The sequence below is a fragment of the Fundulus heteroclitus genome, chromosome 11 (assembly GCF_011125445.2).
Source record: "Fundulus heteroclitus isolate FHET01 chromosome 11, MU-UCD_Fhet_4.1, whole genome shotgun sequence".
In the NCBI taxonomy this organism is placed as follows: domain Eukaryota; kingdom Metazoa; phylum Chordata; class Actinopteri; order Cyprinodontiformes; family Fundulidae; genus Fundulus; species Fundulus heteroclitus.
The window spans coordinates 27703809-27720464 of record NC_046371.1 but is presented as its reverse complement, the minus strand read 5'-3'; the positions used below and the strand labels follow the sequence as shown (position 1 = coordinate 27720464).

General features: G+C 40.5%; 1 protein-coding gene across 8 annotated transcripts in view; it reads left to right on the top strand.

Annotated features, from left to right (window-relative positions):
• The window catches only part of msi2b (musashi RNA-binding protein 2b), a 381083-nt gene that overhangs the window by 195606 nt on the left and 168821 nt on the right, over window positions 1-16656 (top strand). For all 8 annotated transcript variants that reach the window (XM_036143324.1, XM_036143330.1, XM_036143327.1 and 5 more), the window contains exon 7: window positions 5770-5818. In XM_036143324.1, the coding sequence (XP_035999217.1) occupies window positions 5770-5818 (49 nt within the window). The remainder of the gene's footprint in view (window positions 1-5769; window positions 5819-16656) is intronic.

Sequence of the window (16656 nt, the reverse complement as noted above, 5' to 3'; positions counted from 1 at the left end):
TGAATACATTTCACAACTTTTCATGTTTTTCTAGATCCTAAAACCTGATGTTTTAACAGGGTTGTGTAGACCTTTGACTGCTACTATAAGCGGATGGGGGAAAATGCAGTTGACTCTCGGCTGTCGATCTACCCAAAAATCCATGGCAGCTAATTCATATACTCCTGACACTGATTTTAGATCGGTGTCAGCCATAGATATTTTGAAGATTAATGTTGAAAACCCAATTTAATGTCATGTATTGGGCTGATATTTGATGGCAGTGGCAACTAAAACAGCACATCCGAAAGTTATTTTTAAGACATACCTGCATAAAAATAAAGAACAAAACAGTTGACCCAGTATTTGCACTTTGATTGGTCGGAGCAGGAGTTGCCGATCGGACCAGAAAAACGATCCATACCCCACATGAATTGTAGCTAATGTATCCGCAACTCGATAATCCTCAAGAGAGGATCCTTGCAATAGTAGAATATTGGATCATGAATTTTTTATTTACTTTTGTTCTAAACCTATCTTTAGTGTATATATATACTAAATAAACACTGTTATTTAATATCAGTAAGTTAGGTTAATTAGTGATTGTTGCCTCCAAGTTATTTATAAGCTTCTGTAAAACGATATAGAGACGGCTATCTATCAGAAACATGAAGGAATACTTGACTGAGCTTCCAAAGCAATTTGGAAAAACCACATGATCTAGCATATTCTGCTAATAAATCATTACAAAGGCTACAAATCAAGAAAAGATAAGGATCAAACTACGTGCAAAATGGGGAACAGTTGTATTGGGTTGTCGATTTTATTCGATAACACCACTCTTTTATGAAGACCCTTCCATTTCTTCGTGGCTTAAAGAAAACGAGACGCTTTTCCTGGCATTTTGTCTGCATGTTTACTGATGCATAAAGTATCATCTCCGCTGGCTGTTCCGGCATTACTAGCATTAGGTGACAGAAGTCAAATGCCATAAATCTCTTTCTCCCATGCAAGTTATCACAAACCGTCGGCCACGCTTGTCAAATGAAACATTTACCATAGTTGGTAAACATGCCATTCCATCTTAGTTCTGCAGTGCAGCTCGCACGCTGTCAAACATAAGAGACATAAGAAACCGTTTCTGGTTTTATGAGCAGAAATCCACCAAAGGGGGGAAAAAATGTGGATTGAACAAAAGTTCTCTCACATTTAATTGCACCACGGTGTGTGATCAAGTGGTGCCGAATGTAACAATGGAGTTATTGTGCTGAAGATACACGAACACAAGGTTTCTGTGTGTTCTTCAGACTCTGTCAATAAAATCATAACCCTTAGTACTACAAATTTCACTTATCCCACTCCCTCTCACTTTAATGTGATTTCCATTTGATTGCCTGGTATTAGACAGAGGTTACAATGTGTGACAATATAAATGCTTGTTTATAAAACTGTTACTGTGGGCGATATTGCTTTGGCAGTTTTTTATTTGTACACCACTGTAATGATTTCTAACCACATAGTCATCTTAAAGCACATTTTTCACACTGAAACTTTATTGTTTTCACCACATTGTTGTGTGCTCCTGTTGTTTTTCCCGGCAAAGGAAACAATTCAGAGAAAATAATAACTTTGTTAGTGATTGTAGAGGAATCTGCTGCACCCCGGGTGAATTTATACCCCACTCTCCAGATCTTTATTGTGAAGCCCTCACATGCTCTGCTTGTCTTCACTTTTTGCTCTGCTAATGCAAGCAAAATGATGATTCTCCATCTACCATGCACTGTACATTATATGTAGTGCACTCTTCAATTTGGGGTGATCTGCCTCACATAACTTTATTCTCCATCTTAAGTTTGATTTTTTGTCACATCTTCAGTGGATTAGTTATGGACTGGTTATAGGTACCAAGGTACATCACTACATTTTAAAGGCTTTTAATGCAGTGCCAGACAAAGTTCTATAACATGGCCAGGGTTCTCTATGGCCAGTCAGTTAGCTGAAAGACAAGTTTGGCTTTCTGGAAACATTTCGAATCATGGTGTGAAAACTAAAACAGTGCCATCCATCAATCATATTAAAGCAAGGCTGTTTTAACTAGTAATAGTTGCAAGGTTTCTGCTTTAAGTAAATGGAACCTTTACCAAATAGACCCTGTTATTTTTTAGGTATGTTCACAAAAAGGTTACCAAATCTAAAATGTATACAGTTGTTTTGAAAATAACAGTAGTCCATTAACACTCACCTGGTCAATGACTATATTTGAAAGAAATTGTATTTCTACTTGGCAACTAACTAACTAGCAAGATGTTTCAGGTTTCTGTTAGATGTTCTTGTGCCTCGAGGAGACGAGGCTTCTTCTGTTGTTGCTCCCAAACTCAGGATCAATATAGCTCTTACTGAAAGAATGTCTAATCCTTTGAATGATTTTTAAAAAAAAGTTCATTTTAAAGGGAACATATCATGCTTTTCAGTTCTTCCTTTTCACATTAAAATAGTTCAGTTGTGGTCTAAGGTGGAACAGCAATGCTTTGGTCTAAATTCCTGATTCATTTACCCCCACATTCCCACTTTTACCCCCGTTCAGAAGTGCATCCGACATAAACTTGTTTTGGTGCGGTCTCTTTGAATCTAAAGGAAGCACTTCACACCGCAACCCCCGTCCCAACTCCCTCAGGTCGCTGAGCGATCCACTCCATTCCACCATTTTTGTAGTGTGCTGGATGACGGTGTAATGAACAAAAGAACATTTTGACTGTCCTCTTGTATCTTCGGCATCCTTCAGCTTGGACTGCAAAATTGGTCCAATAAATAACGGCGGATTTTTGAAATTGTTAAGCCATAGTACATGACTTTGTTTCATGTTTCCACAGTTATACAGTGACGTAACTGTTCAAAAAACTTAATATAAAACAGAGAACACTGAATGGCTTGAAAAATATGACCAAAAACAATATAAAGAGGTCTACACAGCTCTTGGATAGACAGACTGCATTTGACGTTTCTGCACTCCTAGAGCCTCCAATTACACAGTAAAATGTATTTAAGGGCTAAAAAGTTGTTTTTGCACACGTCCCCTTTTAAGACCCATCTATATAACTTAGCCAAAATATCAGGCTTTTCTTCTTAGTTTTGGGATTTTCTTTTACTTACTGTTTTTTGCTGTTCTTTTCTTTTTGTCTGTTTTATTGTAGGTGTTTGTGTCTTATTAGTCATTTTTTGTTTTTCATGTCTTTTAAATCTATGGACCCATACAACACTTTGGGTGTGTAAAGTACTCTGTAAATACCAGTTCATTGATTGATCAAGAGTAGAGTACTAGACAACCAACAGAGTCAAGAGTCATGACTTGCTGATTCTGTGTAATTGATTCATCACTAATATAAGAATAAGAATTCCTTTAATGTCCCGCAATGGGGAAATTCGGGTGTGACAGTGGCAAATACCCAATTATTAGGGATTCAGAAAGGAAAAAAGAAGAATACAAGAAAAGTGTCCAATCTAAAATTAGCTCTAGAGAAGAAAAAAACACCAAGACGAGAATAAAAGGGTAAATATCAGACTAAACATTGAGCAAAGTTATTTGGTAGGGGAAGAAAAATAACTTTTTAACAGCTTTTTTATCTATTTTTTCAAAAGAATATAATATCAACCAAAATGGCAAGGTCTAAGCCAATGTTACCAAAGGATGTCTACTATTACTTGTGTGCAAGGCAGCAATTAGAAGATGCCAATTGTTGAAAAATGCCACGCTGCAACCCTAACCCTGCAAACAGTTTATTAGATACCAAGAATTTAAGCCATAGCGCACTGTGAAACATGGTGGCTCAGGCATCATAACATGGGGAAGTTTGTTTTGAGGTCTTGTTCCTCTTTATCTAATCATAGGGAAGGTTTTGAATATATAAAAATAATTGAAGAGGTCATGTTGCCTTAAGCTGAAGAGTACTCCCCATGAAACATGCGTTTGAACAAAAGTATGACCCCAAACACGGCAGGAAGCTAACACCATCTTGGTTCCACATGCACAAGGTTAACATTATGGAGCCACCCGCCCATTCCCTGGACAGTAATACAATGGCAAACTTGTTAAGTGACATCAAAATGTCATTCCTGAAGAAAAGCCTAGAGAGAGGAATTCTCAATTTAATCCAGTCATCCTGGGCTGAATACCTGTTTACAGGAAGCAGAAGTTGGTCAATTACATGTGACACGAATGGGAAGGCTTTCTAAGAAACAATGGTTATACAATTAGATAATTGTTACCACAAAAATTAAGTCTTCAAGAATTTCAGTTTTTAAAGAAAATTGCAGGCAAGCAGTAATATTCATTAACATAAAGTACATTTTTTTCTTTCATTTCTGTTGAGTAATAAGGAAGGGTATTCTTGGTTTCTTCATGTTTGTTGTTCAGGCAAAGAGGAATCATCACACGAAATCTTCGTATTTTCTCTCTGCTGCATTTGGTTCATGTAAGCCAGTAATATTATTTGTTATGTCAAATTCAACAACACACAAAAACCCTCAAAGCACACCTGGAGACCAGATTTGGCCAGCAAAAATCTGCAAATTGCCTATTTCTAGTCTCCATTTCCTCATAAGAATAACGAGCGACTTACAATTAGGTGAACTGTGTATATAGGTTATTGAAGGTCCCTGTGCGTTGCCCTCTATTTTTCTCGCCAAATTGGAAATATTTTAGGGAGGTGCAAATGAAGTGCCTTGGAGCCGCATGTGGCCTGCGAGCCGTGCAGCAAGTAACCGGGCCCCACAAGCTGTGCCAACGTCTTGTGTGCCAAATGTGTGGCAAGAGGGTGGCATGAATAGTGTGCCAGCGCTAGTCTGCCTGGCTGCCAGGCACTTCTCTTTGTCCAATCAGACAGTTCGGCTTGAGCGAGACCCCTATTCTTGTCTGTTTCCATCTCCTCCCGAAGCTGTGCAGCCCTCCCATGAAAAACACAGATGCGTGTGCACTTGTGCACAGCATTAAGTCTCCTCTGTGCACTGTTACACTTACCTAGAGACCACAACCAGGGAGCGAGAGGCGCACAGCGTTCCCTCTTTGTTTCTATCCGCTGATGCTCTCTACTATTTTCTTTTTTTTTTTTTTTTTTCGTTCGTCTCTCTCCAAGACAAAATCTCAGGCTAAATGAGCATGCCTCAGTCTGTTTTTTAAGCTTTTCATCAGAGTTATAGAAAGATGAGTTTGTCAGGGATGTCTGAAGAAAAAATACTATCTGTCTGTGTGTGGCTTTATTGGACATGATGAAGGATGATATTATTGTGGATGCTGCTTCTGCTGCGGCTGGGAGATGAGGAAGGGTCCCATTTGTCTCTCTCCCGCTTAGTGTAATGTGTCTATCTGTCACTCTTCTCTCCAAGACTGGACGTTGGCGTTTGTCAAAAAAAAAAAAAAGAGGAGAAGAAGCATAATGTCAACACTGTTACCATTTTTTTTTTTAAACCGCTGGCCATTATTGTTAATTTTCTCCCCTGTCGCCACTCTAATCTAGACAAAGAGTAACACCGCAGAGATTGCATAATTTCCTGTAATATCTAAAATTACGGCGTACAAACGAGGAGGAGAGCGGTAACCTGACGATAATCCTGTGATCACCGAATGATTGCGTGGGAGCGAGGTGCTTAGAAAGAAATAAGTGTGAAGCAGCGAGAATGTATATTCTAAGAGTAATTACAGCGAGTAGATGAGATGAGGCTGAATGGGGAGGAGATGATGTGCGGCGCTCGGTGCAAAGATTAAGCTAATGCCAACGCTGCTCTTGTGTCTTCCAGGTCGACGACGCTATGCTTATGTTTGATAAGACTACTAACAGACATAGAGGTGAGTGCAAAAGCTTATTCTTTGGTGCGGTTTTTCAGAAAAGAAGTGAGAAAACAGTCATTTTATGTCCTTTCCCCATGAGATAACACAGAACAGTTCCATTTCACATGATATTAGGTGTACCATCTGTTCAACAATGGGAGCGTGTCAAAGTAATCAATAAGCTGGTACGGTGTTTAGAATGTTTGAGCGTCAGACGCCACCCGCGTGTCTGTGTGTGTGTGTGTGTGTGTGTGTGTGTGTGTGTGTGTGTGTGTGCGTGTGTGTGTGTGTGTGTGTGCTATGATGGCGGTGTGAGTGTTTCAGAGAGGTGCTTAAAGGGTGTAAAGATGGCGAGATGGTGGGTGCTGTGCAGTCAGATAACAGCATCAGATAAGGCCCAGGAGAAGCACTGACTTTATCACTCCATCTCATCAGCTCCTTATCTGAGATGAGGGGGACATTTCTCTCTCATGCAGAGGACTTTCCAAAGACAGGTTTCCTCCCTGCACCACAATGCAGTTGTAGTGTGATTTTTTTTTTTTTTTTTTTTTGTCTCACCAGTGCAGTTTTAGGACTAGTTTTAAACAATTGATGTTGAGAGGGGTCACTTAAAGCCTCCTTGCCGCAGGTACTGTGATGCAGTGGTGCAGTAAGGCTTTTTTTTGTCAGGATAAGCTAATACTCTTGCAATTATACAAAACCAGTGCAGATCAAATAGACCGACAGGCCTGCATGCATGCTGAGTGCATGCCTACCTGCATCGTTGCCATCCAGACAGAAAAGGTGTTGCCCTCTCACCGAGAAGAGCTAATCTGATATTTATGTGAGTCTCCCTCATATCCAGTCGAACATTTTTCTGTTACCCACCGCCAGTCTTTTTAGAACTGAACTCTGCCTTACCTAAATGTTTACCTGTCTGGGTTTGGCCTGCATGCTGTCCTCCTCTTCAGCTGCCTCCAGACTTTCCACATGAAGACCAGTATTCCACACAGAGATGGAAACAGGCACTGTTACATTTCATCTCTGCATATCCCAGGCTCTCGCCACAACCCAGTCAACCCAGTTGCTTCTGCTTCTTCTACTTGTTTGTCCTTCTGCCTCAGCTGAATTCATGTTTTTATGCTTTTATTGTGAAGAAGCTTCCTTTGTTTATGTTTTTTTTTTTGGTTTTTTTTCCAGGATTTTATTTGCAATACTTCCCCCTTGTCTTTGGCTTCTGACAGACAAGTTCTTGTTTTGTTAAACTGAATTTACATAATTTAAAGAAGCTCTATCAATAAAGTCGGTATGAAGTCTTTTTTTCCAGAATGAAAGAATCAGTTTAGTGCTGAACTGAATGTTTCAGTGCCTCATCACGTGAATGTGCACGGGAACAAAAATGGAAATGAAACCGGTTAAACCTCCATGATGAAGTGTGCCTGAAAGTGCACCACCAGCTATGACACTAATCACTAGCTCAGCTAGAACACCTTAGAGTAGTAAAGAAAAGGTCCACTGACAAAAAATTTTGATTGGCACATTATTATTTTAAGTACAACATGAGAATAAAGTTCAAAACTTTGAAAGATACCATAAATCAAGCCCATTTTACTCAGTTACGCCATAAAGAATCATCCTTCCGATTATTTTGAATGCATTTAAGTAATAATAATAAATCATTTTGCATATTCTTTGTTCCTCTTTAGGGCCTTCTCTGTTGGCCCTGACGGCTCACCAGTGCAGTAAAGTAACTTTTTTTCGAAAGCAGATTGTCACCAACTATTTACGTGGGTGTGCGTGAGCAGTAGGCAGACACTGACAGGTATTCAGCGAGAAAAAGGGGCAGACGCTCATCTGGTTGTCACACCAGTCAGCTCACTTGTAGGCAGAGCTGCCGTCACACCATTTCTTTGTACTGGGCTGAGCACTGCTCCGCCATAGAGGTGTAAATATTTGTCTGAATACTGAGCCACCGTTCCTTTTTTTTTTTTTTTTTATAAATTTTTAAATGTGTTTTTGGCTATAGATCGAAAAACTTCCCATCTTTTTCCGCCGTGTCTGCATTAGTAAATGTGTGTGTGTGTGTATTCTGTGAGTGTGTGCTGTGCAGATAAACTCTTTGAGTCTGGTAAACAGTTCCTAAGTGTGAAACATGTGAACTTTAGTGGAAGTGATCTATGGCTTTGAGGGGATTTTGATCTGTAGTGACAGAACCCAGTGTGAGGTCTGCTGTGAGACGAAGGCTTTTCTCGCAGTCTCTCTTATTTCTCACTCTTTTGCTCTCCTGTCTGCTGCACCGCCAGCCGCTCTCCGAGAGGCTCCGGGCGCCACAATCAGAGTGTGTGTGTGTGTGTGTGTGTATGTGTGTGAGGCGTTTGCCTTTGGACAGCTAAATGCCCTTCAAACGAAGACAGTGATGGAGAAAGAGCCTCCTTGGCAATTTCTTTTCTAATGACATACTTATATTGAGCGTGACGCGGCGTTAGGAGGCAGGTGCGGTTCGACCTGCAGGTTCTAGTTTGTCCGCCTTGGAGATGCGAAACGGGAGATGCTTGCTGCTTTCATCTTAAAACCACAGCAGGTCTTCCAAATGAATTGCATATAATATTAAAGCCCAATAAGAGTGTCTCAATAATTCATCCGAGCCATTGGTGCAACTGTGTAATATTAATGGCTTAGTTGCCCTGTGACCACATCGGAAACAACATTGAATATAATATGAGTGAAACTAGTCCCCGGGCTCCCTCTACCACATAATCCGGAGCCAGTGATGGGCATCTGGCAGCTTGCAGTCTAAATCAATTTCCCACCTGTTTCATTTTATCTTACAGATTGAGTCATGAAAAAATAATTTCTTTTTTTTTTTTCCTTCTGCAGCACTGAGATTGCTAAAAATAACAATATTTATTCAGCAAACTCCAACGTTACACTGAAGAAGTCTTCCTTAGATAGAGGTTTGCTTTAATTGCAAACCCTTAAAAATAATAGTGCAGGTAGAGCACACTGTGCTTTGAAAGCAGCTTGGCGAAGAGCACATTTATAACAAGTAAAAAATAAATTCTTGTACACCTGGAGTAATATTCAGACGCTGCACTTTACAACAGTGACGTACAGCCTACGCATGGAGCTGCTTTACCAACTGCGACTTAAAATGCTTAAGTAACAAGGACGAAGTAGGCGGATAGTTTTTGCTGAGACAAAATGACAAAAAAAAGGAGATTCACGTTTACAATTGCTAGTATACTTCTGAGGTTGCGGTGCTTTAAACCTTTTCACATGTTGTGAAATTACAAACACAAGGATAATTTTATATTATTGGTATTTTATGTGATAGACCAACACAAAGTAGCACCTAATTGTGGAGTTGGAGCAAAAATACATATGATGTTCATGATCCTTTACAAATAAAAATGTGAAAATGTGGCGTGGATTAGTATTCAGCCTTCTTTACACTGATACCCCTAAATAAAATTACAGCAACCAGCAACCTACAGAAGTACAAAAAAGAAAATGAAAGGTAAAAGAAGAAAATTGCTGTAGTAATGAGAGAAAGCCATGCGAGGGACACAGCAAACATGTACAATAAGGTGTTCTGGTCAGATGAGACCAAAACTTAGCCTCGTGAGACCATCCTGATCTCGCGAGCTTTCAAGGTTTCACTCGCAGATCAGTCTGGCTACTTTCCGTTAAAGAAAATTTGGAGCCATTCACCAAACGAACGTCCAATCAGCGTTGGCTTTGAGGCGGGTTGAGGTGTGACGCAACGAGAAGCGCGACAGTTCAGTCTAAAGAACATGGCGGCTTCAGCCGATGAAACTAGCGTTAGCGTGGCTATCGAGCAAGTTTTATCGGAATTACAGAGTATTTCTTTGCTGAGCTAATGAGCCTTTACCTGCAGCAGCAAGAGTAGCTTGGCTTGTGGTTGTGTTTTCGTCGTCGCTCTGTTACAAGCGACGACAAAGCATGTTGACAAGTACGTCATATGCTTTGTTGATCTGATTGGTTTATTTGGCCCGTCTATCACCAACATAGGCCAATAAGCTAACCAGTATTTTTGCCCCTTCCCAAAATTACTTCAACGGAAGGTTTCCAGATGGATATGCGGAGCAAATCCATCTGGCGGAGTCAGGTAAACCAAAACTTGGCTTTGTCCCCCATGAAAAACACTGTTTAGTGGAAAACTACATCAACATAGAAATTGACATCATCCTGAGCAAACGTTCACACCATGAAACTCTGCGGTGGCAGCATGATGCTGTAGGGTTACCTTTCTTTGGCCCACACCTAAATCCTAGTGAGCATCTATCCCAAGGCTTGAAAATGAGTGTATGTCCAGTCTGACTTAGCTGGAGATATATTGTAAGAAACTGTAGAATGGTCGGAGAATTCAGTCTACAGCAATGTGCAAACCTGGTAGGGTGCAGGGATGCAAATCACCAGCTTTGTCATGATATGTTATATCAATGTGTTTAGATGACGATACAATATTTGCCAATATAACAAAGTCTGTTACGATTTCCGATTGATGCAATTGATATGATGATATTATCTAGCCATCACTGATATCAACTCACAAAAAAAAGAGACATTTGACTATTTTTTCTAGGCTTCTTACAGGTATCAGGCATTTAAATCAAAAACAGCATTCTTCTAATTTTAACGATATTAGATCACCTGTTCACTATAGTCTCATCCCTGAATTTCAAAATAAAGGCGTAACTTAAAATTATGATATGGATCGGTATTTTCATCTTGCTTCGATGTAATTGGATCATTAATCATTGAGCTGATATATCGATGCGAACCGATGCGTTGTTACACCCCCAGTAGAGACATCCCCAAATGACTTGCAGTATCATATAAAAAAACTAAAAAGGTTGACAATGTTTAAAAACTTTCACAGCGTATGGTATATTCTTCTTATTTTGGTGAATTACAAAAGGCTAATAAAAAAAACTGGCCTCTGGACGTTGCTATGATTTTGCAGTTTATTACAATAGTTTTTCTCCTTATCTGTTTATATATTTTTTTCACGTTTTCTAAAGTCTGTGACTGCCTGGATGTATAATTTTTTTGTGTCTTGAGTAGTTTATTGCGTATGAGCTGCAAGATCGACGCTTGATTATTAGTGTTTCCTTTGGTGCTGTGGTGAATTAGATAGAGGACAAACGTCACACTCCACTAGTAGCAGCATTGTCCTTCAGACGGTCCTCGGGAGCCTGGCGAAGCAACAACCATAGGAGACGTTCTCTACCCTTCTCGTTTCCTCTCCACCTTTGTTTCCGCTCTCTATCTCTCCCAGTCATTCATTCTTACCCGTTCTTCCTTTTCTTTTGCGCAGTTGCACTATTTCTGTCTCTGCGCCGTCTCCCCATCCTGCCTGCCTGCCTGTCTTTGCCATCTTTCTCTTTCTCTTGTCTTTTTTTTCCCCCTCCTGCTAGAGGACACTCGCTGTAAGCAAAGCTCTCCACACAAAGGCGCACGCTGCACACCATCTTCTTGGCATTTAAAGGATGAGAATACAGCCAATTGTGTTGGAAATTGAACTCTCTAAAGCCTGCTTTCCCACTGCAGCAGTTCATTGTGGGTGAGTTCAGTGTCTTTGGTGAGCGGCTTGAGCTGTCCAGAGGTTGATGCCAGAGGGCGGCCATTGTTCCATGTTCCCCTGCAGTGTCCCCCCATCACTCTGACTCCCTTCAATCTTCCCCTGACATTCATCTTGGGACGGAAAAAGAGGAAAAAAAAACCCAGAAATGTGAGCATTTGTCAGCACTTATTTTTATTTATTTTTTTACGAGATATGTTTAACCCATCCTATTACTGGACGGCACACTCCTAAAAAAAGAAAACCCCAGGCTGGGACAAGGCCATGAGCACATGTCGCCGTCTGCACATACTTGTCATCATTCCCAGCACCCTTCCCATGACTCCTGGATGACAGGATGGACTGCGCGGGGTGGGAAAACGAAAGCTTTTTGGAATAGCCCTGAGTCAAAATCGTTCTGTCATCTTTTTACCGCCTCCCGTTTGGCTGACTGACACATGATCTATGATCTAAAATGTGATTTTACTGTCAAACACAATTGGTAGTGCCAAGGAGAGTGTTGGCGAGGTGGGAAAAAAAAAAAGGCATCTCCTGCACGAAGGGAATGAAGGCTGTGATGAAAGAGTGGCAGCTATCATCATGCACCAAAGCGTCACAGTTTAATTTGTGAGAGAAGGCTGGAGACGCTGATGGATCAACTCGCTGCTTATACATGTCTTTTATGCTCTGCTCTACCACACAATAATTAACCATCTCTCTTCATCACATTATCACTCTCTTTATTGGCACATTTAGCGGTAGCATACACACAGAATCCACAAGGGACCTTTTTAAGGCCTGATGTATAGCGTGAATATCCACTGTTTTCACTATTTTATTAAACACAAACCATTTCTCATTGTCACACCTACTATACAAATCCAAAAAAAAAAAAGTATAAGTATATACAAAGCAAATTAGCGCATAGCAATCTGAATGCTAAATTACACTCATTACACAGTTATAAGTAGCTGATTAATTGGGTCAAAAGTTGCACGTCACAGTGAGTTTGATTCCCACTCTGCTAAATATGCACAGGGTAACAACCGGCAATTTTCATCAAGTGTCAAAAGTTTTAAGCTCCAAATATTCCAGGTAGCATCTACATCTACTTTGGGTGAGACACACTCCAATGCACGTGTTCGCCCTCACCTATTTTTTTTTTAATTACACCATTAAGGAAGCTGATGAAATCCAAGTGTAAGTTTCTTTCATATTTCTTTACAGTAGTTTGTAACCAGACAGCCGCCATTAGTGTGGCATTACAATGACTGTGTGACTGATTGTGAGCCAAATTCCTCCTTTCTTTGAATGATGCAAGTAATAGTAATGTGCAACAGTGTTGCAGACCAGAATAAAGGAATGCTGGCTGGATTGTCCCAGTCGCAAGGCTGCTTTGTGCAAGAGAGCCACTGAGCGAGGCGCCGCATTAGAAGCCGTGTTCCTGGAGAAGAAGGGGCTTCTCGGGTTTTTATGTGTGTGCGAGGAAAGGGCCAAGGCTGTGTGAATTTGTGTAGGTTTTTTTTTTTTTTCATTTCTTCTTCTTCTATGGCTTAAAGGGCTGGTTTTCTTCTTGGCAGACGAACAGAAGCCTGCATTGTGTGTGTCTGTAATCTCTTTACCTGGATTGGCAGCAAAACTAGCAAGTACAGCTCCCAGTGTGGAATTGGCACCCAGGAGTCAATGTCACACTGCGCAGGCTGCATCGCAGGCAGCCCAAAACTGGTTGCGTTTCTAACAGATTGTGTGTACGGATGACGGCATGCTTGTTTTTTTATGTGCAGGGCCTTGCAAAAGTATCGACACACTGTGAATGTTTTCACATTTTGTCACATTAGTACCAAAAATGTATATGTATTGTATTGGTGGTTTTATGTGACAGATCAAAATAAAGCACAGCACAACTGTGAAGTGAAATGAAAATGGTAATACATTCTCAAATACAGGCTGATTTATTTATTTTTTATTTTTTTACAAACAGAAGTTTAGCTTAACTGACAGGCCAAGACGCCCATGATAACTCTGCAGGAGCTTGCAGAGATCCACAGCTCTGGTTGGAGAATCTGCTCAGATGTTCACAAAACAAAGCCATGACTGGTCACATGTATAGTTTGCCACAAGACATGTAGGGGACAAAGCACACATGTGGGAAAAAAAACAACTGTGTTCACATGAAGCCAAAATTTGTTGTTTTGCCCTACATGCAAATGAAGATGTGTGCCAGGAAACCAGCACTGCCCTTGAATACATCACCCCAACTGTAACGTATGGAGATGGTGGCAAAATGCTCCGGACCATTCCGGAAGGAGCCTTTTAGCGAGGTTGCAAAAGACCAGAGACTAGGTTCACCTTCCAGCAGAATATCGACTCTGAAAAACAGCCAAAGTTACAAGGAAAGGCTTCATATCAAAGCGTTGTCCTGTGTTGCAATGGGTTTCTCAAAGTCCAGACTAAATGAGTCCAACATCAAATTCAGAATCTGTAGCGACACTTGACAACGGATGTCGACACAGACACTCCATTCATTCTAACACTCAGAATTCTGACATGTGAGGTAGTCATATCCCCGTATCAGCTGATTTGTGTTAAAGTAAAACACTTTTGATTGTTGCATGTATTATGTTGTGATTATAAGTGGTTTGTGCAGGCAGTTGGCTGAAGGATTCAAAGAATAAAAAAACACCTTTGGGACCATCTTTATAGTCGGGGCACATCATTTCTTGTCATTAACAGATATTGGACATGTCCCCCCTGAAGGCTGCCTAACAGATCGGTGGACCTCAGCCAAGGGTAGTTCTGTCGGTAGCAGTGATGGTCGAACATGAAAGAAAACAGAAAAGGCATCAAATGTCTGACATATTAACATATTATGTGTAGCGTTCTATATAAACTCTACTAAATGCCTGCTGGATTAAGTTTTTTTTGTTGTTCTTTTTGTAAAAATATAAAATAAATAAAACCATGTTTGTTTTTTTTCTTTTCACTTTCCAATTTTGTACTACTTTTTATTGGTCTGTCACATAATGACCCAATAAAATATACGGATGTTGGTGGTCGTAAGGTGACAAAGTGTGAAAAGCTCAACAGGTATGAATATTCAAAGTATGTTTTTGCTTTTTCTTTGCGTGTGTGTGTGTGTGTGTGTGTGTTTTACATCAAAAGTCCCATTTTAAAGCCAGCGCAGACAGCACCTTCAGAACTTTCTTAGCATGCACAGTATATGTTTTAAAACTATGTGAAGGTCTTGGCCTAGGGACACTGACGCTCCTAAAGACACAAAGGCTAGAACTGTATAAAGTGTCACAATCCACCAACAAGTTGACGTAAATTTGCCCCTCTGGCCTGACTTGGTGGGAAGGGAAAAAAAAAATAATTGGCCTCATTATCTTTCATCTCTTTGGCACATTACATTAATTATTTTCTACAAGGCTGCCACTTTGAGATGTGTAACCTGGGAAGCAAAAGCTGCACCTCTACAAGTTGAGTGCAGCTCGGTGAAAAGCGGCAGTATTTGACGTCACCACAATGCCTCATCAGCCACCGGTGCTAGGGATTGAACATGGCCGACTGAGCAAAGGATGTCTGTCTGCAAAGTGATTGCTGGCTCATTGACTGAGTAGGAGAGGAGAGGGAGTAAAAGGTGGGGGTGTTGGTGTACAGTTAAAGAAGAAAAGCCAAAGAAGGAGACCGGGATGGAAAGAAGAGGCTGAAGAAAGAGGAAAAGCAGAATGAAGGCATGGTGAGGGCAAAGAAGAGAAGTAAATAAAGAAAAAAAAGAGAGTGGCTCAGTGGGAAGCTTCCCCCTGCTGGCTCCTCTGGCTGGAACCTGCTGCCGATGGCTTCAAAAGAGCGCCAGGCAGTCTAGCCCTCTGCTTCTAGCAATTAGAGATCACTCCAGCGGATACCTCCTGGCCAGCCTGCAAATCCCTCAAAAATACCCTCTGATTACTACTGTAGGACACAGGCTGTTTACCAAATGGATCTAGCACTGCTGAGAGTGAAGTTTGATAATGCCTCCCTTTATTCAGGCTTGAGAGGTACCGGGGTCGTCTCAGTTTTAAAGATGGTACTACAGAAAATAATTGTTTGATGAATTTATGCCAACAAGAAAAAAAAAAAGTTAATTGGTTTTGTAATTTCTTTTCACTTGCGCTTTAGTTTCGGCAACAATCACACTACAGAAGCAATAATGGGATAGCTGGGTTCGTCTGAAGTGAAGTCCTGTGAAGTTATATCATAAACGTTGGCTTAGAAAGATCTCATAGCACGGCGAGTTTCTTGAAAAGTAAAGAAATCCTCAGAGTGGTAGAAGGCTAAACACTAATCAGATAAGATTTTAGCAGTTTAAAACAACTTAAATTGAAAATGTGCATATATCTGGCTCAAATGGAGCGCTATCTTGTTGCTGTTTTAATTAAAGATATTTTATGTGATCCCTGGATATTAAGGTGAGTGCTTTGAGCTTGACAGTATCTATGTTTAAAGACAGACTCACCTAACACCAATGTGTGTGCTTGTTCCTTGTTAGTTTCCTCTTGCTGGCTGCACCCTTCTAGTGTTCATGTATCCAGTTAGCTTCAGTTTCTGCCGCTCATTGTAGCTCCGCTGCTCCCATCGTATTCTTTGAAAATGGCTGAGAGTCACAAGAAGCCAACTGTCTTGCAAGTTTCTGAGAAGAGGAAGGCCTCAGAAGAAAGAAATAAGACCAGAGTAGATTTGGGAGATTTTTTGTCGTGACCCCCCCTGAGGAGTGGAAGAGCAGGTATGATGGTCTTGAGCAGTTATTCAAAAAGTGACTTGGGCATTTCTAATCTACATTTTCAGAATAATTGTCCACTGTACCTTTAAGACTTGTATTTTGAAGTAAGGCACACAGTTTATCTTTCAGAGATTGGAGGGATGACTTGGAACAGTAGATCCTGAATTTGTTTACAACCAAAAATGTTTGTCACATCAAATCTATTGCTACAGTCAAGAATGGAGATAAATACATAATTTAATTTGGTATTGATATGGTGTTTTCTATGGTTTTTAACCAGTGAGAGCTCAATAGTGGTGTGTTTGACAATACTGTATTTGGTCTTCATTTGCTGTTGTGTTCATAGAATGCGGTCAGAGATGGAAACATCACAATGCCGTGCAATACTGAATCGTTAGAATCATAAAAGCACTTTGCTATAGTATTTGTTAATTCTGAAAAAAAATAATAATCTAAAATCATACCTGAGCTGCTCTCAGCAAGTCTATTATGTCTTTTCAAAAGCTGGCATTTCTTCTCTGGCAGTTTTTCATA